The sequence below is a fragment of the Tiliqua scincoides genome, chromosome 4 (assembly GCF_035046505.1).
Source record: "Tiliqua scincoides isolate rTilSci1 chromosome 4, rTilSci1.hap2, whole genome shotgun sequence".
NCBI classification, from domain to species: Eukaryota; Metazoa; Chordata; class Lepidosauria; order Squamata; family Scincidae; genus Tiliqua; species Tiliqua scincoides.
The window spans coordinates 7,166,905-7,189,732 of NC_089824.1; the positions used below are offsets into that span (position 1 = coordinate 7,166,905).

Below are 22,828 nucleotides of genomic sequence, written 5' to 3' on the forward strand. Positions count from 1 at the left end.
CTCCTGCTGATTTGGAAACAGGAAATTCAATGGAGGAGAGTGGATGATTGGATCTCCCGATAAAGTCACTGGTTCACAGTCTGGGGGTGAAATTTGCTCCATTGTTGAATCTATATGACTATAAGGCCTTTTCCTGTGTAATAAGGGACCTCTGGCCTTGTTGAGACATGCTTTAATTACATAACAGCTTCACTATTGAAATGCACTCTGCATGGGACTTCCTTTGAAAAGTGTCCAGAACTGATCCGGATGCTATAGCCAAGCTGTTGACTGGTGCCAGTTATCAAAACCATGTGGCTTCCTAGTTCCTGTCTTCTCATTGGCTTCCCGTCTGTCTCCAGGCTCAAGTTCCAACTGCTTTCATTGTTAAAGTTCTCAGTGGCTTGGGCTCTGAAGTCCTAAAGGGTTTTAAGTGGCTTGCCATTTCCCATACAAACTTGTCTATAACTTGTACGGAAACTCTTGTGCATCCAACCCTTAGCTGAATTTGGTTGGGACCTAGGAGAGGGCCTCCTCTGTTGCCACCCCTAGACTGTAGAACCCCTTCTCTGGGTAAGCTGCTCCTGCCCTCTTTTATGGCTTTTTGCTCCAGTATGAAGAACTCCATTGTCAGGAAGGCAGTTTTGGAGCTGTTAAAGGTATGGAAACAGTAGTGTCACAAAGGGGGTGATTGGGGCTGGCTGCCCCCAGTAATGCATGCCATCACACCGCTCTTTGGCAATTTTTGGGCTGCCTTGGGCCCAGCTATCACACACTCTCACAATCGATTGTGGTTTTACTGCTTGCAGTGAGAGCATGTGCAGCTGGTCCCATAGCGGCCTGAAGATTGCCAAAGGGAGGCAATCTAAATCATATCTAAATCAACGCGAGAATCTGGAAGGTCGGAGGCAATGTGATTACATCATGAGTCCACCCCCAAACTTCCAGGATGCGGACCTTCTTCAGGTCAGTACTGCTGTTCTGGGTGTCACCTGCCTCAGGGATGCCTCTGCGTGGGAGTACAGGGTGGAGTTTGAAAGATGGCAAGGAAGCCCAGTGGAATTTTGCAACCACAGCTTACACGTATTCCAATCTGTGAGGTCATCACTGGAATCTGTGACGCTTCTGTGAAGAGCCTTCCATTCCACTTTGAGAATTGCAGGCAAGCTGCAGGCAGGATCCATGGCTCTTCCAACCTCCAAAGGTGCCCCCCCACCCAGAGACAACGTACCCTTCCGGGTGCTTCCCCGAGCAGATGCCATTCGCTCCAAGTTGATCTACACTTTTTACCTGATTGACCACCTGCAGGGGCTCATCCATGCTGTCCCACGACACAACATCCAGGATTTCCTGTCGGAAAAGAAGCAGAGGAAGCTGATGCTTGCGGACCACCACCAGTTGGTCCGCTTCAACATTGCACCTGTCCGTAACATCAGGATCAGCCAAGAGCAACGCTGGCGAAACCGTATTCAGGTGCGCTGCAGTCAGTTCCCCCCACTGAACATGTGGGCAGCCTGGATCTTGAACAGCAGTCTCTTCAAAAGCTTCATCCTCTTCCTCATTGTTTTGAATATGGTGGTCCTCATGGTCTCAACGGAGATCGCGGACTATAGGAAGAATTACTGGTTGAGAGTGAAATTCACTTTAGAGGTCATTATCTGGGGCATCATCCTCATCTTTTTGATGGAGATTGGCTTGAATTGGGCTGTTAGCTTTCAGAGATACTGGCTCAATGGCTGGAATATCTTTGACTTCACGGTCACCGTGTTATCCTTTTTCCCTGAGATCATAAATGCCGCCAGTAGTGTCGACAATCTGCCCGTCTTACGACTCCTCCAGATTTGCCGTGTGCTGCGCTGTTTAAAGCTCTTCTCCAGGGTAGCCCAAGTCCGCATCCTCATCCTGGCCATCTTCAAAGCACTGAAGGCCATGGTTTTCATCTTGGTGCTCTTGCTCTTCTTCTTCTATGTCTTTGCTGTCTCAGGCATTTTCTTCTTCGAGAACTACAGTCGTTCGGACCAGGAGGATCTTGAGTACAATTCTTATTTCACAGACATGCCCAATGCTTTGGTGACAATCTTCATCCTCTTCACCATGGACCACTGGTACGCTCTCCTGCAGGACATGTGGAAGATCCCAGAGATCAACATGGTCACCAGTGGCCTGTTCATCTTCCTATGGCTTTTTATTGGGGCGTTTATCTTCAGAAACCTCTTTGTGGCTATCATGGTCACGAACTTCCAGAATATCCGGAATGACCTGAGTGAAGAAGTGAAGCAGATTGAGACTCAGCATCAAGCAGACAAGTTCAAAATGGAACTTTTGGAAAGGAGGTATACTCTGTCTCAGGGGCAGCAAGATACGGCTTCAAGACACGGCACTGACAACCTTAGCTCAGACACTAGATCAGATTTTCGATCCACAGAATACCCTGGCTTACCAAACTGGGGCTTGGACTGGGAGACTTACATCCAAAAGAACCTGCCTGGCCTGTATGAAGCAGGTGAGGATGAGCAAGTTGTGTGGCCCCGCGACTTCCTTTTCCGCTACTTTGAGCTGCTGGAGAAGCTGCAGTATAACCTGGAGGAACGGAAACAACTGCAGCAATATGCTGCGTTGGCCCTTTCGAACCTGGAGGATAAGTAGGGGTGGAGAACCAGACTTGCCCCAGGAAAGAAGCCAGCAAAATGGACCCTAAGGAAATCAACTCTTTTCCTCTATCCTGATCTTACCCACCATTGTCTCCCACCCCCATCCCGGCCCAATTTAGCAGAGCCTTGAAAAAAGGCAAAATATAGGTATTGAACCAGGTTGTGTGTGTGTGTGTGTGTGTGTGAATTCAATCATCCCCCCAAAACCGCATTGTACAAGACAGATCACAGGGCTTGCCTGGTTTGCTCTAAGTCAGGTGCCGCAGCAACCATTGAAATGGTCTGATACTGGTGGGCTTCCACATCATAAATCCTGAACTGACATAAAAACTCTACCCTGCAGTTGCAAGTTCAGATATTTACCATTTCATGCAGCATTCTCTCCTCTCACTCCGGTGGAGAGTATGAATGGCATTTTCTCTCTCTGTGTGTGTATGTAGAAGCTTCTTGGCTGCAGGGCTGTTTGATTGCTTTTTTGATTGAGTTATACTTGGGGGAGGGGAGTTAGCAATAAAACAATGTAGATGTACAATGTTCAATGTACATAGAACAATGTAAAACATGGAAAGGGGCAGCAACGCTGCTCCTGAGCAAGAGAAAATGGGGAAGAAATAAGATTTATGCTCACACATCCTGGGGGTGGATGGGGGGAGAGGCCCATAAATTTTCCTTTTATGTTCTTGAAAGAAGAAAAGGGAGAAAGGATTCTGGTAAAGTAATGTAGTTAAGGGTGATTAATCCTACCTTGGTGTAAGGGGCTGGCCTTGTGCCACCTTCTACGTACACTTGTGGTCATGTGGCCTCTTCCAAAGGGGAATCTAATCCACTGCTGTACTCTGTGATGTTCCTTAAGGAATCCAGTCCTCCAGAAGTCCCACCTGCATGGAGGGCAGCCAGTCTGCCACCATGCAATGCATTGCTGGTAGGTTGCTATTGCTGGGGGCACCCATTTGCCTGCCTCTCCTCCATGTGTGTCTCTTGGTCAAGACTTCCAGTCCTTCCTCCTGAATGAGTTCCACCCAGCACCACAGTGATGGGTGGCGGTATGCTTGCCACAGCAGCTGTTCTCCCACTCGCTGCCCTGTGTCTGCACCTCTTGCAAAGGTCTCTCTTGTGCAATCATTCCTGGTCTTTTTTTGCATCCTTGGGCACCAACCTTCAGCCTCTCAAAAACTATCAGCAATGCAAACTTAGAAGGCCCTTTGTTTAAGCTGGGCCTAATGGTTGGTTGGCAACCTTCAGTCTCGAAAGACTATGGTATAAGCCTACAGCACCTGGTATTCCCAAGCGGTCTCCCATCCAAGTACTAACCAGGCCTGACCCTGCTTAGTTTCTGAGATTAGACAAGATCAGGCATGTGCAGGGTAACAATATTTTCTGAAATGATTCAGCAAAATCATATGATGCACACTTCCCGGGGCTGTAATATTTTACTATGCAACTGGGATGGGGGGACAATGATGACACAAACTTGAATGTCTGTGATTCTCGGCTCTGCCACTGGAAAGCTAGCTAATCAGGAGGAAGAGAATAACCTCCTCCTCTTCTTGACATGCTACTTTTCAGTACACAGGGAGTTTTTGACATATCACAAGAATTATTTTAATTTTATTTTTTACTCAAAAGCAGCTCTTCCGGTGAGCCTGCAAAAAGCAGCTCTTCCGGTGAGCCTGCAAGGCCAAATGTGATAATCTCTTCATAATTTACTGATGTTTATGCTTTTAATGCTGTTTTATAAGCTAGTCTGTCATTTTTTGAAACAAGTAAGTAAATAATAAGAGGGCTTTGAACCATGAAAGTGTGTGATTGTTGAGTAGATGCAGGCCAGGGCGTCAAAAGGTTGCTCTTCAACCCTTACCAGGACACTTGCATGGGGCTGTTTGTATCTCCATCCAGCATCTAAATTATATGGGCAGGAGTTTCCTGCCTGCCTTGATGGTCTCACAGTGGCAGCAAGCAATTTAGCTGCTGCAGGAATGAAGGCAATAAGTTCAGAGATGGGGATAGATGGACAGGGTGAGAAGGGAGAGGGGCGAAGGAGGCACTGCCATGGGACCAATCAAAGGGGACTGCCTTTCTCCTCCTGACTGATCTGGCAGCCCTAATGCTTAGGCCAGGGGTGCTCACACTTTTTTGGCTCGAGAGCTACTTTGAAACCCAGCAAGGCCCGGAGATCTACCAGAGTTTTTTTTTTACAATGTTCACGCCATCATAACATATAACATTTATGTGTACAATGTATGTTGGTGTACCTTGAGCCCCACTGAGTATAACAGGACTTACTCCTGAGTAGACATGCCTAGGATTAGGCTGTGAGGCTGCAATCCTAGCCACACTTACCTGGGAGTAAGCCCCATTGAGTACAATGGGCCTTACTCCCGGCGTTTCCTCCCAGAGGCACCTGAAGGGGGGGTCGGCACTCCGCGATCTACTCATTTTGCATCGTGATCTACTGGTAGATCGCGATCCACCCATTGAGCACCCCTGGCTTAGGCAATGCTGGGAGTGTGGGAGCAACCAGCATTCCATCACCTTCCCTCTTGTCACACCTGGATTTAGCTCTGTTGTTTGGGTACCTGATAACAGACTTGGCTCTGGCCAGTGGAGGCCACCAGTTTGCTCCGGGTCTATTACTTCACCGCCGACAGCTTTGTGGAATAAGGATAATGACAAGTGGCATCAATGATCAATTCTTTTGAGGCTTTGAGCCACCGGACTCAGGCATCAGCCATGCTCATCTCAATCTCTGGTATGACATTTGTTTGCTTGTTTTCAATCCCCGTGTTGCCTCACATGGCAGGCAGGCAGGCAGGCATCAAGGAAGGAACAAGCGCTCTGATTATTTAGTGCAGGTCCATTAATCGCAGCCTGTTGATACCTGCGTATTCATTCCATCCCATAAACGGCTAGCAGGGCCGCCTTCGTGCGAAGCATCTCAAAGCACTTTGCAGATAATAGCAGCATGAAATGCAATTGAACAACAAATCATTACCCGAGCAAAAGCAACGTCTCATAACAATCTATGTGAAAGAAGTGTGATTGATTTAAAAACAAAGAGGATCAGCGTGAATACTCCAGGTTCCCTTCCTCTCCCTGTGGGAAAAATAAGAGCTCTGTGTGCTTCAATTACCAGCCTTATGAGCTACATTTGTGGACTTAAAAGGTCAAATGGTATCACCTGCAAAATCAACAACTGTAGCACAAGAGGTGGACATGATGAAGACAGACCTCATTTGTTTGGCAGATGGCAATTACTGCAGAAGCATTTGTCCATAGCACACAGTACTTACTGTGTGTTTTATATAGCTGCAGAAATATACACTGCAGCAGCAGCGTAACTAGAGGGCCTGCAAAGCATTAAGTTTTGTAGGGAGCCTCCACGCAGTGTGCAAGTGGTCCCTCCCCTTTGGAGGACGGGGGCGGAGCAAAACAGAGGTGAGGCTCGCGATGAGGCTCCCTGCAAAACCTAGTGCTTTGCACCCCCTCTAGCTACGATACTGATCCTGAATTACAGGTATGCCCCAGAGCCAGGGTGGTGTATTGGTTTGGGAGGTGGACTTAGACATGGAAGATCCAGGTTCAAATCCCCCCTCAGCCATGAAGCTTCCTGGGTGACCTTCGGCCAGTCACTTTCTCTCAGCTTCACCTACCTCACAGGGTTGTTGTGAAGACAGGGGAGCAACTGTGTACACCGCCCTGAGCTCTTTGGAGGAAGGGTGGTATAAAAATGTGAAAAGTAAGTAAGTAAATAAATAAATAACCGTTTCCCTTCCGGGCTCCCCTGTGGATACCTGAAACTGTGGATACTGGGAAACATTTAAAAAGATGGGGGAAAGATTAAAAAATCTGGGTAAAAACTGTTCCCCTATCTTTTTTTAAGGGGTGTCCATGGTATCCGTGGATAACTGAAACTGTGGATACCGAATTCGTGGATACTGGGCCATTCCTGTACGTGCGCAAGGACTGAAAGCTTTGTTATTAAAAAATAGATAATGTGTTGACAGGTTGATATTCATTGTCCCTCCATCTCTTATAGCATGATCTAAATTTGCATACTATATGCAGCCATGCTTTTTTAAACACTGTTTTTTTAATGTTTATTTTGGTATTTGTTATGAAAAGTAAGGTTTCATCACAGTGAGTTGCCTTGGTTACTAATTGCATTTTTTAAAAATTCATATGTAAGCCCTGTATTTAACATAGTTTTTATGTGAGGAAAATGTACCAGGGCTAGAGGCAACTGTTTACCTGTGCTCACAGTTTTGATTGCGTTCAAGGCCTCTGTAGGTGCTGTGGTTTATTAATGTAATATGTATCAAAGTCATGGGATTTGATTTATTTCTATGACTTTCCACAGCAGATTCGTTATGATGTATTCAAGAGCTGCTGTGAACATTATTTCAGCTTTATTCTTCAATTACTGCAGGGCTTTTCATGTGGAGCTGCCCTTGTAAACTGGCTGGAAACTTTACCTGGTCTAGAATGCAACAGCACAGCTAAGAATTGGGACACTTTGGTCTAATTCAGTGGTTCTCACACATTTAGCACTGAGACCCACTTTTTAGAATGAGAATCTTGTCAGGACCCACTGAAAGTGATGTAATGACAAGAAGTGACATCATCAAGCAGGAAAATTGTTAACAATCCTAGGCTGCAATCCTACCTACATTTACCCAGGAGTAAAAGTATATACATAGTAGCCTGTTAAAAGTACAGATCTCCCCAAATGCAGTCACATTCCATGGTAGCATCAAGTCTAATATATTAAAAATAAAATATTGAAATGAATGGGGACCCACCTGAAATTGGCTCTCAACCCACCTAGTGGGTCTCGACCCACAGTTTGAGAAACACTAGTCTAATCATTTGAAACCTGTTGCATTGCTACCTAGTGCATTTTTGACACAGCCGAAGTGCTGTCAGTGTTTCTCAAACTGTGGTTTGGGACCCACTAGGTGGGTTGTGAGCCAATTTCAGTGGGTCCCCATTCATTTCAATATTTCATTTTTAATATATTAGACTTGGTGCTACCAATGTATGTGAATGCATTTGGAGAAATGTCACAGATCTGTACTATGTAGTGTATTGGCAACCTTCAGTCTCGAAAGACTCTGGTATCGCGCTCTGAAAGGTGGTTCTGGAACAGCGTCTAGTGTGGCTGAAAAGGCCAATCTGGGAGTGACAATCCCTTCCACACCGGGAGCAAGTGCAGTCTGTCCCTGGTCTGTCTCCCTGGCTATGGGCCTTCCTTCTTTGCCTCTTTGCCTCAGACTGCTGGCAAAGTGTCTCTTCAAACTGGGAAAGGCCATGCTGCACAGCCTGCCTCCAAGCGGGTCGCTCAGAGGCCAGGGTTTCCCACTTGTTGAGGTCCATTCCTAAGGCCTTCAGATCCCTCTTGCAGATGTCTTTGTATCGCAGCTGTGGTCTACCTGTAGGGCACTTTCCTTGCACGAGTTCTCCATAGAGGAGATCCTTTGGGATCCGGCCATCATCCATTCTCACGAAATGACCGAGCCAACGCAGGCATCTCTGTTTCAGCAGTGCATACATGCTAGGGATTCCAGCACGTTCCAGGACTGTGTTGTTTGGAACTTTGTCCTGCCAGGTGATGCCGAGAATGCGCCGGAGGCAGCGCATGTGGAAAGCATTCAGTTTCCTCTCCTGTTGTGAGCGGAGAGTCCATGACTCGCTGCAGTACAGAAGTGTACTCAGGACACAAGCTCTGTAGACCTGGATCTTGGTATGTTCCGTCAGCTTCTTGTTGGACCAGACTCTCTTTGTGAGTCTGGAAAACGTGGTAGCTGCTTTACCGATGCGTTTGTTTAGCTCGGTATCGAGAGAAAGAGTGTCGGAGATCGTTGAGCCACGGTACACAAAGTCATGGACAACTACATGGACAACTACAACAAAGTCATGGATAACATAACAGGCTACTATGAAGATGCTTTTAACAATGATAGTCAATGGGACTTACTCCTGAGTAAGTGTGGGTAGGATTACAGCCTAGGATTGTTAAAAATTTTTACTGCTTGATGATGTCACTTCCGGTCATGATATTACTTCCAGTGGGTCCTGACAGATTCTCATTCTAAAAGGTTTTTTTTCTATGGGTGCATCTGACTTCTGAAGTCAGGCATGCCGTAATCAGGGAGCGAATCTTTACAGATGTTTGTGTAGGGAGGGGTGCTCCTAAATTCTAAATGTTGTGAAAAGATAATTTAAATTTACTTAATTCTTTTTAATGTGTTTACAATAAAAAAAGTAGACTGGCTTCAGGCCTGATGCCTGGCTTTCCATTGCCAAGACATATAACAATGTGATTCTGTGTTTTTGGGGCATGACTTGAATCTGGACTGTTTTCATGGATGTCTGTCTTGAGCCTTACGTACTGTTGTTAAATGGACAGATTCAGTAGAGTAGCTAGAAGGGGTGCAAAGCACTAAGTTTTACAGGGTGCCTCACAATGGTGTGCAAGTGGCCTCCATTTTGTTCTAGCGGCCCGGAATGGCTCCAAAGGAGACGGGCTACTTGCATGCTGTGGTGAGGCACCCTACAAAACTTAGTGCTTTGCACTCCCTCTAGCTACGCCACTGGACAGATACATGCCCAATCCTATGCCCCACCATTGGCGTCAGTGCAGTTGTGCTGATGGAGCAAACTCTGCAGCCAATGGTGGGAGGGCGGAATCAGGAGGCCTGCTCAAATTAAGGGCAAATATCTTTTCCTTAGCTCTCTATAGACCCATCCTGATGGCCTATGGGTCTCTTTGAACTTATGGGCGTTGGCAACCTTCAGTCTCGAAAGACTCTGGTATCGCGCTCTGAAAGGTGGTTCTGGAACAGCATCTAGTGTGGCTGAAAAGGCCGATTCGGGAGTGACAATCCCTTCCACACTGGGAGCAAGTGCAGTCTGTCCCTGGCCTGTCTCCCTGGCTATGGGCCTTCCTTCTTAGCCTCTTAGCCTCAGACTGTTGGCCAAGTGTCTCTTCAAACTGGGAAAGGCCATGCTGCACAGCCTGCCTCCAAGCGGGCCGCTCAGAGGCCAGGGTTTCCCACCTGTTGAGGTCCACTCCTAAGGCCTTCATATCCCTCTTGCAGATGTCCTTGTATCGCAGCTGTGGTCTACCTTATAGTCAGCTACAAAGAAGGTGTAATGGTGAGGGGGGCATTCTGGGGAGGGGTTTCAGGGCATAGGATCTGGTGCACACAACTGCCGCCAGATCCACTCCTACCCCAACACACCCTCTGGTTCATTGACTCCCCTTCCTTGCCATCGCTGCCGCCACCGGCTTAACTTGAGTGGCCAAGTCAGAGCATCAGCCCAGCAGTGCGTGACAGCAGCCTGGCTTTTGCATTGCTGTAAAGCGCCTTGTGCTGGGAACCATGAGTTCTGGTGGTGCAGGGTGCCTGTGGGATTGGGCTGTAACCGTATAAATTTTTCTAGAGCATTACTGTATTGTTGCTAATGAAAAAAGCATGCTTCCAATACAAAAGAATTTGCTTAGGGACCAGAGGGAGAAAGATTGGTAATAAATCAATGTCAAAGAGCCAGGGAATTAATGCAATAAAGAACACAGGGTTGAAAATACTTAGTACTCAGAAGATCCTATCTAGGCCCCATCTGCCTGCCCTCTATGTTAGTATAACTGACAGGAGCAACTGTTTAAGTACAGCCCTGATCATTCAGTAACTCCTGCTTTGTTATGCAGGCAAAGATATGTGCATAAAAATTCAATGTACTGAATTACATCTTATTTAGAGTAGGGAGTGTATTACTGGATTGCAAAGCATGATCCCGTAGAATCTCCTTCCCTGTCGTTCGGTAAGAAGAGGAAAACAAACTCAATTACCGTAATCTGATTGTCATCTATTGATGAGATGGTTTTGTGATTTATATTCAAATCGGGCATTTTGTTGCAGGCAGTTCCACTACATCAGTGTTTCTCAAACTGTGGGTTGGGACCCACTAGGTGGGTCGCGAGTCCATTTCAGGTGGGTCCCCATTCATTTAAATATTTTATTTTTAATCTATTAGACTTGATGCTACCATGGCATGTGACTGCATGTTACAGACCTGCTGCGATACAAGGACCTGCAAGAGGGATCTGAAGGCCTTAGGAGTGGACCTCAACAGGTGGGAAACTCTGGCCTCTGAGCGGCCCGCTTGGAGGCAGGCTGTGCAGCATGGCCTTTCCCAGTTTGAAGAGACACTTGGCCAACAGTCTGAGGCAAAGAGGCAAAGAAGGAAGGCCCACAGCCAGGGAGACAGACCAGGGACAGACTGCACTTGCTCCCAGTGTGGAAGGGATTGTCACTCCCGAATCGGCCTTTTCAGCCACTCTAGATGCTGTTTCAGAACCACCATTCAGAGCGCGATACCATAGTCTTTCGAGACTGAAGGTTGCCTACATATATAGTTACAGACCTGTATTTTTAACAAGCTACTATGTATGATGTTTTAACAATGGGAGGTACTCCTGGGTAAGTCTGGGTCGGATTGCAGCCCAGGATTGTTCAAAATTTACCTGCTTGATGATGTCACTTTCGGTCACGACATCACTTCTGGTGATTTGCGTTCTAAATCTTCTGGAGATTTGCGTTCTAAAAAGGGTATTGCTTCCCAGCCCAGCCCAGCATTGCTTCCCAGCCCAGTGAGATACAGTGGTAGCCATTTTGGCAGTCCTGGACACTGGGAAGTACAGGATTGGGCTGTGAGAAGCTTCCCTGAAGACCTCAAAACCCTTGTGCTTAAAGCATTTCTCTCTCCTTTTCCAACCACAGATAGCTAAGTTCTTTTATTTATCATTTACTGTGAAGGCAAATGTCTCTGATTTGCTCCCCCCCCCCCGTCTGGAATGGCTCTGAAGGGGAGAGGGAGGGACTCCTTACATGCTGTGGTGAAGATCCCTGCAAGACTTTGCACCCCTTTAGCTACGCCACTGCCTTAGAGAATGAAAAAATATTGATCTAGGAGCATTTGGGCCCCACTGAATTTACTTCTGCCCCATTCTGAATGAGCAGCCAGTCAATGGAACAACAGGCTAGGAGTTGTGGAAATGTGGATACTGGAGTCTTTTAACAAAGAGACTACATGAATTTCAGTCAAAGGACTTCTTTCCACACCGGCCTTGCAAATAGTGTGAGCTGCTCATGCTTTTGATTCTTTGCTTCTGATGTAGAATTCATATAGCAAGAGAAAATTCACAGAGAAATGAACTCTGTAGCTAATCGGTGGCCTCCAGATGCCCCCTGGAGTTCACTACTGATGTTACAGCAAGAACAGGGAGAGAAAAGTCCAGGTCACTTCCGCTTCTTTGAGTTTCCCCTCTCTCAAACATTGGATCTGTATGGCGGATGTTGTAGCTCATCCTTGGCTCAGCTTTTTGGGTGTTTTGGAATTATTACCTGCATGCACCTTTCTTTGGAACCCTGCCCAGTCCGTATCTGTGGTATGCTGAACTGCCTTGGAAAGTGAGGGGAGATGATTCTTCCTTGTAGTAAAGGAGGCCCCTTTAGGATTTTTTTCCCATCTGTTATGTATGCCACAGGTAACTTCCCAATACGAGAAATGGATTAGCAAAATGATCTACTATAGCAGTGGCTTCCAAACTGGTGGCTCGTGACCCACCTGCCAGGGAAGCACTTGTCCCTGGCCCCACAAAGGGTGGAGCGAGGTGGGGCAGGGGATGGCAGCGACATGATCCCCAGGATTGCTCCACTGCCAGGGACAGAAGGGGGGTTTGTAATTTCCAAAGCGAGTGCTTTGAATAGGCCCTCAGTTTGGCTGTACTTGTCGTAAGAGGCGACTAAACAGCCACCGGGTAGATGGCACTCGTCAGCCTGGGAAGGCAGCTCATCTGAGAGAAGGAAAACTCTGATCCCAAATCTCCACTGCCTTGTGGCTACATCCAGTTATGGAAGAGGCTTCAGGAGTCAACCTCGAGGCAAAATCCGGAGCCAGAGTCCCTGAGGCAGTTCATGGCTGGACACAGTCATGTTCTGGCAACTCCTGCGACGCAACTGGAACCAACCGTATTAAGAACATAAGAACAGCCCCACTGGATCAGGCCCTAGGCCCATCTAGTCCAGCTTCCTGTATCTCACAGTGGCCCACCAAATGCCCCAGGGAGCACACCAGATAACAAGAGACCTCATCCTGGTGCCCTCCCTTGCATCTGGCATTCTGACTTAACCCATTTCTAAAATCAGGAGGTTGCGCATACATATCATGGCTTGTACCCCATAATGGATTTTTCCTCCAGAAACTTGTCCAATCCCCTTTTAAAGAAAGGCGTCTAGGCTAGACGCCTCTGCCTTTCCATTGGAGCATTTCAGCGATGTGGAGAGGGGGAATTTGCTGCATGGGAAACAGTCTATCCTCCATACCTACTTTACCCAGGCTTTGCGCACTGGAGAGGACACTGTTCCAGAACCACCATTCAGAGCACGATACCATAGTCTTCTGAGACTGAAGGATGCCAACAAGGAACTGCCTTGGAAAGTGGGGGGAGATGATTCTTCCTTGTAGTAGGGGAGGCCCCTTTAGGATTTTTTTTTTTCATCTGTTATGTATGCAAGAGGCAACTTCCCAATACAAGAAATGGATTAGCAAAATGATCTACTATAGCAGTGGCTTCCAAACTGGTGGGTTGTGATCCACCTGCCAGGGAAGCACTTGTCCCTGGCCCCACAAAGGGCGGAGTGAGGTGGGGTGGGGCAGGGGATGGCAGCGACATGATCCCCAGGATTGCTCCACTGCCAGGGACAGAAGGGGGGGTTTGTAATTTCCAAAGCGAGCGCCGACTTCCAGGGAGTGCAGGGAGTCCTGCAAATGCCTCTGTAGGGCTCCCCAAGCCTCTAAGAAGCTAAAAATTGTGATTGGAGCCCACTTCAGACATAGTCTACTCTCTGGCCCTCTGCAGACATTATGAAACTGGGGAGAGTTGCCATCGTTTCAGAACATCTGGAAGCATGCTGGAGAACCCCACCCAGTTTCCCTGCCCATAAGAAGGGTCTCTTCCTGAGTACATTTGTTGCTTCAAACACACAATGTAAGTGTGGTGCGTAGAGCAATGGATGCATTGGTGGTGGGGATATGGCTTGCTGATGTGCTTGTGGATGTTGTCAAACTGCAGAGATCACCACAGTTTCATAATATCTGAGGAGGCTTGACTGTGATCAGTTTCCTTAAATTATGTCCAACGTTCCCAGTGTGTTGGAATAATACTTCTTATTGACACCTATGCAAGTGTTAAGGTTTGTCATTTTCATCCTGCTTGAAAACTTGTGAGCAGAGATGGAAAGCTGAGCACCAATCAGAGAAGAGGGTTCCCTTCATTGCTTGTGACTCCTGGCTGTGGTTCCCTGTGTTATCAACCATCTGTTCCTACAGACAGAAACCCAAGAGATCCCTGGAGTATTCTGTGAGAATCTGGATGCACTCTACACAGTGAGAGGAAAAGGTTACAAAATTGAGCAAAGGCCTGTCATGTGAAAAAGAGGATGGCCAAGGGCACACAATCCGTGATCTCAAAGGTAAATTGCCTGGAAATCCCAAGGATCAGGGAAGGAAGCCAGCCGATAAATCTCTCCAGGAAGAACTGGATTTTCATTTGGTGTTTTCAATGTTGGTGAAAATTCTCTTACCAAGTATCCAAAGACTAATTGAAATGTTTCAGAGCAAACAAGACCAAACAACTAAAAGGTTGCCAGGGAGAAAATCAACTACACGAGAAATTCCAGAGACCTACTGTGGGTCAGGAGACTTTATTATTATTATTATTAACAGTATTTATATACCGCTTTTCAACTAAAAGTTCACAAAGCGGTTTACAGAGAAAAATCAAACAACTAGTTTACTCAGATTTAAATCCTCTTTAGTCCCTGAAGCCTCCTAATATGCCTCCCCCCTTTTTTGGTGTGTTTGCACGGGGGGGGGGGGAGATAGGATTGGGCTCTAAATGAGATATACAGCCCAGTCCTGAGCTGTCCAGAGCTTGGGACTGCTGCAGCGCCAAAAATGGCTACCACGGTATCCTGAGCGCAACCAGGCAGCCACCGGCAACTCCTCGGGGGTAAGGGTAAGGGAAGTAGCCCTGCAATGGGGCTAAATTCTACAGCAACCCTTCGGTCACTGCAGAATCAAGAGCCTCTTTGTTTGGGGTCAAACTCGACATGGAGGCTCAGGATCCAGTGGTGCATCTCCCTCCGATCCCGCCTCCCTCCCTCCCCTGGCACACCTCCACCCTCCCTCTGCCTCCCCCACTCCAAAACACTTCCTCCTCGCCTCCACTCATCTCTCCGCCATCCATGCGACCACTGACTCAGCTAGCCTAGCTGAGCTAGCACAGCTGTTGGACCGGCGCTGGGGATCACAAATGTGCTTTATGGCACGTTTGCCACACTCAGTGCAGATGGTGCAAGCTCAGAATTGGACTCATAGTCTTATACAGTTACAAAGAAGTCTTCATTTCTTTTTTTCTCAACCAGTGTTTCCAGGTAAGGCAAGAAGGCTAAGGCACCTGGCTGAAACAATTCAATTGCTCAGTTTTCCTTGCCCGGTGGGGCATGGTGGATTCCTGGTAATCCAGAAAATAACTCCTGCCATTTTGTCCTCACAGTAACTTCCAGGTGAGAACACCATTCATGAATTCTTCTCTGTGTCTTCCAAAGCCCAGTGAGAATATATGAAGCTGCCTTATATTGAGTCAGACTCCTGGTCCATGTATACTGTCTACTGGCAAAATTCCCCAGAGCTTTCAGCCACAGATCTTCCCCAGCCCTATCTGGACAGGTCAGGGATAAGAACATAAGAACAGCCCCACTGGATCAGGCCATAGGCCCATCTAGTCCAGCTTCCTGTATCTCACAGCGGCCCACCAAATGCCCCAGGGAGCACACCAGATAATAAGAGACCTCATCCTGGTGCCCTCCCTTGCATCTGGCATTCTGACGTAGCCCATTTCTAAAATCAGGAGTTTGCACATACACATCATGGCTTGTACCCCATAATGGATTTTTCCTCCAGAAACTTGTCCAATCCCCTTTTAAAGGCGTCCAGGCCAGACGCCATCACCACATCCTGTGGCAAGGAGTTCTACAGACCAACCACATGCTGAGTAAAGACCACTGCTAATTGGGTAAGAGGCACTTTTTCAAGTGGGTGCTCCTCTTTTTTTAGCAGGAGGAGAGTAATTGGCCCACCTCACCCCAGCACTGTCTGTTCTAGTGGCTGTCTGCTGGTGTTGCATCTTTTTAGATTGTGAGCCCTTTTGGGACAGGGAGCCATTAGATATTTGATTTTCTCTGTAAACCGCTTTGTGAACTTCAGTTGAAAAGCGGTATATAAATACTGTTAATAATAATAATAATAATAATAATAATAATAATAATAATAATAATAATAATAATAATAATAATAAAGAAATAAACTGGGAGCTTCTGCATGCAGAGCAGGTGCTTTATCATGGATGAAAGCAAACTCTTCTGCTCTGTGAAACTCCTATTCACATCGATTGAGCTGATGCAGGGATGGTATGTACAAGCTCTTGGTTTTAGAGGCAGGCTGCCTCCGGTCGCCAGATGCAGGGGAGGGCACCGGGAAGCAGGTTGTGTCTGTTGTCTTGTGTGCTCCCTGGAGCATTTGGTGGGCCACTGTGAGATACAGGAAGCTGGACTTGATGAGCCTTTGGCCTGATCCAGCAGGGCTCTTCTTATGGTACTTTTGCAGTGCAATCCAAAGCATATTGCCTTGGAAGTTAATCCCATTGTGTTTAATGGGGATTACTCACTAGCAAACTCTGAGTTTAGGTCTGTAGCGATATTCTCCTTCAGGTTGAAATATTTCAAAGTGCACAGTCGAATGCTTGCATTCATTAGGTTCATCCTTGGCATAATTTCATTCATAATTTTTTGTACAGAGCAGGAGATGGTGGTTTAATTCAACTCTCCATTAAACTAATATTGAGGCAATAATCTCAGAATGATAGGTTATTACATTCCTGTTTAATCATCGTGAGAGAGAAAAACGGAAGTGTCTGTATAATAAATCATTCACAAACCAAGAAAAGTAACTAAGTAATTGTCAGAGAAGTACTTGGAAATTCTTACAAATGGTCATCCATCACCTTCTAGACTCCTAAAGAAGAACCATATATGACAGAGCTGGATTAGCTGAAACCAGGGGAGTTGATTCAAAGACCCAAGTGCTCCCTGAGGCTGTGGCATAGCTGGAGGGGGGCGGAGCACTCAGCCTGGCAGGGAAGTGGGCGAGCGGACCTTCCCTTCGGAGCCATTCCCGGCGGGGGGGGGGCAAAACGGAGCCCCCCTCCAGCTACGCCACCGCCTTGAGGGCTCTTCTTGAGGGCACCCCCACTGAGTGCCACCACCATGGATATGAGTGGGTGAGCAAGTGTGCTGCCCACCTGGTGCCGCCAGGCAGGGTCGGCCCCTCCATGAGGCCAACTGAAGCGGTTGCCTCAGGCAGCAGACTGGTGAGGTGTGCCCTCGCTGCCCTCCTACTTGCCGCCACTGCTCCTTTTTCTCCTTCTGCTCCCTGGACTAGAAATGGAAGCGGGAGACAGCGAGTAAGAGGAATGTAGAGGGCAGGAGAGTTCTGAGCTAGAATATTGAACTGTGGAAAGAGCAGAAGCTGCCTCATCACTGACTAATAGGGGCAGGATTTCACATGCTGCCTCCGGAAGTCTTGGGTCGGCCCTGCTGCCAAGGTCCACGAGGACCAATTGGAGGGTCTGCTTTGCCTTTCACTGAATATGCTGAGAGCAAAGTCCAAAGTCCAGCTGAAATGTCTGCGTGACTTCCTCTTTGCCGACGATGCAGCTGTCACTACCCACTCTGCCAAAGATCTCCAGCAGCTCATGGATCATTTTAGCAAGGCCTGCCAAGATTTTGGACTGACAATCAGCCTGAAGAAAACACAGGTCATGGTTCAGGATGTGGACTCACCTCCCTGCATTACAATCTCTGCACATGAACTGGAGGTTGTCCATGACTTTGTGTACCTTGGTTCAACGATCTCCGACACTCTTTCTCTTGATACCGAGCTAAACAAACGCATCGGTAAAGCAGCTACCACGTTTTCCAGACTCACAAAGAGAGTCTGGTCCAACAAGAAGCTGACGGAACATACCAAGATCCAGGTCTACAGAGCTTGTGTCCTGAGTACACTTCTGTACTGCAGCGAGTCATGGACTCTTCGCTCACAACAGGAGAGGAAACTGAACGCTTTCCATATGCGCTGCCTCCGACGCATTCTCGGCATCACCTGGCAGGACAAAGTTCCAAACAACACAGTCCTGGAACATGCTGGAATCCCTAGCATGTATGCACTGCTGAAACAGAGACACCTGTGTTGGCTCGGTCATGTCGTGAGAATGGATGATGGACGGATCCCAAAGGATCTCTTCTATGGAGAACTCGTGCAAGGAAAGCGCCCTACAGGTAGACCACAGCTGCGATACAAGGACATCTGCAAGAGGGATCTGAAGGCCTTAGGAGTGGACCTCAACAAGTGGGAAAGCCTGGCCTCTGAGCGGCCCGCTTGGAGGCAGGCTGTGCAGCATGGCCTTTCCCAGTTTGAAGAGACACTTGGCCAACAGACTGAGGCAAAGAGGCAAAGAAGGAAGGCCCATAGCCAGGGAGACAGACCAGGGACAGACTGCACTTGCTCCTGGTGTGGAAGGGATTGTCACTCCCGAATCGGCCTCTTCAGCCACACTAGACACTGTTCCAGAACCACCTTTCAGAGCACGATACCATAGTCTTTCGAGACTGAAGGTTGCCAACATGAGAATATGCTAGAGATTTTGGCTGATCAGTTTTGGAGCCCAAGAAGTACAAAGCAATGCACATCCATTACAGCTTAAGTTGCAGTATCTGTTCTCCTGTTGGTTCTGTGGCTTATTTAAACTCCCCCAAATGCTACCCGGACTAGGCCTTGTTCATCTCTGGTCTATAACCTGTTTCATTGACATCATTATTTAGCTTTTTTTCCAGGGATAGCTGATTTTGCTTGAAGGTGTCCTGCTTATTTCTGCAAACATTTTCTATATTGTTGTTCAGTGTGTTAGAGGGCAAACTGACACTGGCCCACTGGAGTCTGCCTCCAGGGGAGAGGGGCTGTGCAGGCCCCAGGGAATCCACCCCCAAGTGATGACTTTTGGTCCTGCTTCTACAGAGCACTCTGAGGCAGCAAGATCCAATTAAAACAAGCTTTACTGAACACAGATTGGGAGGGGGGACCAGCAAGCTGACAATTTAATAAGGCATATGCTTCTCCACTCATCCATTCACCCGCACATGCTTACTGAGGTTAGCCAGTCACTGCACACATGATGGTTTTGTTATCCCAGGGACGGAGAGAAGCAGCTGCTTGGGCTCTCTGCCAGTTTTCTTTGGTGCTTTGTCTTTTTAAGCTCTGGGTGATGCTGTTCACTGTAGTCATCTCTCAGTGCTTCTTCTCCGACTGCTTTACACTGGGAAGGGGGTCTTCTGGGTTGTTCCACATTGGATTTCTTCCACAGTATCAGCCACCTTTCTCCTCTCTTGACTTGCATCTGTCGGGCTTGTAAGGAGTCTTGCAACTTTTCAACACTTGCCAATTTCTTCATCACTTTCTCTATGACACTCACTGTGCTTCAGGAATGCATGTCTAGCATAGCCCCTTCCCTCTCTGTCTGAGAGAGAGAGAGAGAGAGAGAGGTGTTTTGCAGTGTCTGTACTTGTACAAACTGTCTGCCAAAACTGGTCCACGGAGGAACCAGCAAAAGCTTCTTATTTGCCTGAGAAAGTTCAGGGTTCACAAAGATAGTGACACTTTGTTTAGAAATGTTGTGGCATGAAAGTTAGAATCAGTCTGATTAACAACATCATAAAAACAGATGCATCATCACAAAACATCATAAATTGTCAAGCATTACATGAAATTAAAATGAAATCTGGGGACTGTCTTTCAAAATGGCAATGGTCTGGCTCTGTTAAGTTTCTCATTTAAGCCAGTTATAGTTGTTTTTTTTGGGGGGGGGGTAAAAATATTACTTTAAAAACAACTTTAAATAAAGTGTTTTAATTAGGGGGATTAAAAACATTGGGCCAAGATGAGAGAGGGGAATAAAGATGATAAACAAAGCAGAGAAAGAAAGCTTGCTGAGTTTGGAAGGCGCAGGGAGTGAGGGTCTGCAAAACTAGCACTGGCATGGAAGCATAGCAAAATGTACTATTAATGAGGATTCATTAAAAAAAAACAAAAAACCTGTGGATGTCAATGGCATTGAAAGGAAAAGCAAAAAGGATGGAGAAGAAAAGAGTGACCAGGACAGCCATTGGGAGCTTCTCCCTCTGCCCCTGTTGAGGTTTAAAGCAGACTTGGATGAACAGGTTTGGGGCACAGATATCTCTGAGGGCTGTCACGCCAACTCGGTGGATGACAGCTCCATTTCCCAGCAGTCCAGAAGGGCAGATAACTAGCATGAAGAACCAGACACTAATAATTTCTTCTAAAGGACAGCCATTGAAAAGCCAAGCTCCTTTACCTCCATAAGAACATCCCCACTGGATCAGGCCATAGGCACATCTCGTCCAGCTTCCTGTATCTCACAGCGGCCCACCAAATGCCCCAGGGAGCACACCAGATAACAAGAGACCTGCAAGGCTTCCTGGGAATCGTAGTTAAGAACATAAGAACAGCCCCACTGGATCAGGCCATAGGCCCATCTAGTCCAGCTTTCTGTATCTCACAGCGGCCCACCAAATGCCCCAGGGAGCACACCAGATAACAAGAAACTTGCATCCTGGTGCCCTCCCTTGCATCTCCAGAATCTCCCCTATGAGATAACACTTGTGCACTTCCTTCCCTGATCATGTGGGTGCATGGTTCATCTGAATCACATGCCTCCATGTGCTGCCAAACCTATTTTGAAATTGCTCTCCCGGTGTGGTTAGGGAAACTATCTCAGAAGCAAGGAGAGGGCCCCATCAGCCTGCACATTCATTACAATGTGGGGCTGGTTTAGGGGGTAAAATATTGCCCAAACTGGCCCCTTGATGACAAACCCATTTTTGGTGGCATCATCTTTTGGAAAAAGAGATTAGAAAACAGAGATATAAGACGCATGAGTCAAGCAACTGAAATTATTGAGATGCAGTCACTAGGGAGTCAGAAGCCCAAGGGTGTTAATAGTTCACAATAAATGAGCTCATCTTTTAGGTGCCACAATAAGGAGTTTTGGGACACCCTTCTACTGACCTTGCATGTGCATAGCAGTATGCAGAGCAAGCTCCATAGGATTTTGGAGCCAGGCCAGGAACCTTAACTTACCCCTTGTCCTCCAGTGCGCTGCCGTGCAGACAACGCTGTAGTGAAGCTGCTCACTCTTACATGAGGCCCATCTGCAGCTCCCTGGGGAGCATCTTGCGGCTTGCTCTTCCTCAGGCCCCCTGTGTGAAGTTCTATTTCTGCTTTTCCCAGGAGCAGCCTGTACACTGGAGTCTGGGGAATGAATGAATAACATGAAGATGCCTTGCGCTGCGCCAGACCATTACTCTAGCTAGCCTATCATTATCTGCGCTGACCAGCAGAGGTTCTGTAGGGGCTGAGGCAAGGGTTTTCCCCATCACCTGCCAGCTCATCTGTTATCTGGAGGTGCCAGGGATTGGACCTGCAACCTGTTCTATGCGCCAGGCCTTTATTCTCCCACTGCGACCCTTCCCCATGAGCCTGCAGCCCTGGCAGTGTAGCACTAGCCATCTGGGAAGACATAGGACTGACTGCCCTTGCTGTGCATGTGGAACAAGCAGTACTGTTCCTTTTTTTCCTCTTTTCAATGCAGAAGAAAAAAACATGGCTGTTCTTTTGGAATTAGTCGAAAAGTCCTGAATCCTTTCTGTTCTTTTTACCCATCCTTTGGCTTACCATAGATCTCCTTGGAAATGTGGGCAAGTGCAGGGAACACAAGTCCTGCCACAGCATCTTGTAGCTATTATGAAAATGGCCCCAGCTTGTTTCTCCCTTTGCAAAACACACCAAAAACCTTTCCAGATCTCTGCCAAGTGGATTTGTGTGTGTGTGTGTGTGTGTGTGTGTGTGTGTGTGTGTGTGTGTGTGTGTGTGTGTGTGTGAGAGAGAGAGAGAGAGAGAGAGAGAGAGAGAGAGAGAGAGAGAGAGAGAGAACTGTGGGTTATGACCTGATGTGTGGGGATCATGGCCCCATGTTCAACACTCAGCTGCAAAGTCTTTCTGTGAACCCCAGAGGCCATTTCTGGGTTGTGCTGGGCCCACAACCCACTCCATTTGCCTCTATAGGCTCCAGGATGCCTTCCAGAGTGACCAGAAGCACCTTTTAGTCTCTAGGGGTCTTAGTCTCGCTTCCCTATAGTGAATTTAGCAATCATGAGATGCCCAGGATGAAGTCAGATGAAGTCACATACCACTGGACAACCTCAGGCAAAGGGGGAAACATGGGTGGAAACACATAGTGGTTCACCTTATGGCACCTATCCCTCTCCTGTGCAAAATGTATAATCCCACCACCAGGTCACTCAGCAAATGCATTGTGTATACAGGTTGAGACTAATTATTTGCATGGGTTCCGTTCCAAGCACTCACGTGGATGACAAAAAATGCACTATAGCAAATCAATTTAAAAAACAAAGTTTCTTTGCTCCACTGATTGAAAAACAGCCTTGCTGACCTTTTGACTCTAAGATAAGAATCATTAAGAAGACAATCCATCAACCAGTCCTCCTCCAAGAGCTTAGAAAGCTTCACTCAGCCCCTCCCTTCACAAATGCAAAGCGATCACCTTTCTTTCACGTGTTCAAGGGGAAGGGAGGGGTCGCCTGGAGAGAGAAGGATTGATGGATTGTCAGTCAGTTGCCCTCTCTCTCTCTCTCATTAAGGAGGCTATTGTTAAAGGACTGTTCAGTTTTTTAAACTGATTTTAAAGGGGTGCATTTTCCCCTTCTCCAGGGATCAGCACATTCCTTCTCATTTGCAGGGGCCATTCCTGTTGAGTCAAATCCATGTATAAAAAATCCGTGTATAAATAGGCTGGGCCTGTAATTGAAAAAAGAATAGCATGCTTGACCACCAAATGCCATGCAGGCACCCCATGAATCTAGCACTCTCCACAAGTCAGATTCAGCTGGAGCATAATGCATCCCAAAGGGGCCTCTGGATTTGCT

General features: G+C 47.3%; 1 protein-coding gene across 1 annotated transcript; it reads left to right on the top strand.

Annotated features, from left to right (window-relative positions):
• Positions 1-1,161: 1,161 nt before the first annotated feature.
• CATSPER2 (cation channel sperm associated 2) lies at positions 1,162-2,625 on the top strand. The gene has a single exon (XM_066623196.1). The coding sequence runs from the start codon at positions 1,162-1,164 to the stop codon at positions 2,623-2,625; it is 1,464 nt and encodes a 487-aa protein (XP_066479293.1).
• The last annotated feature ends 20,203 nt before the right edge of the window (positions 2,626-22,828 follow it).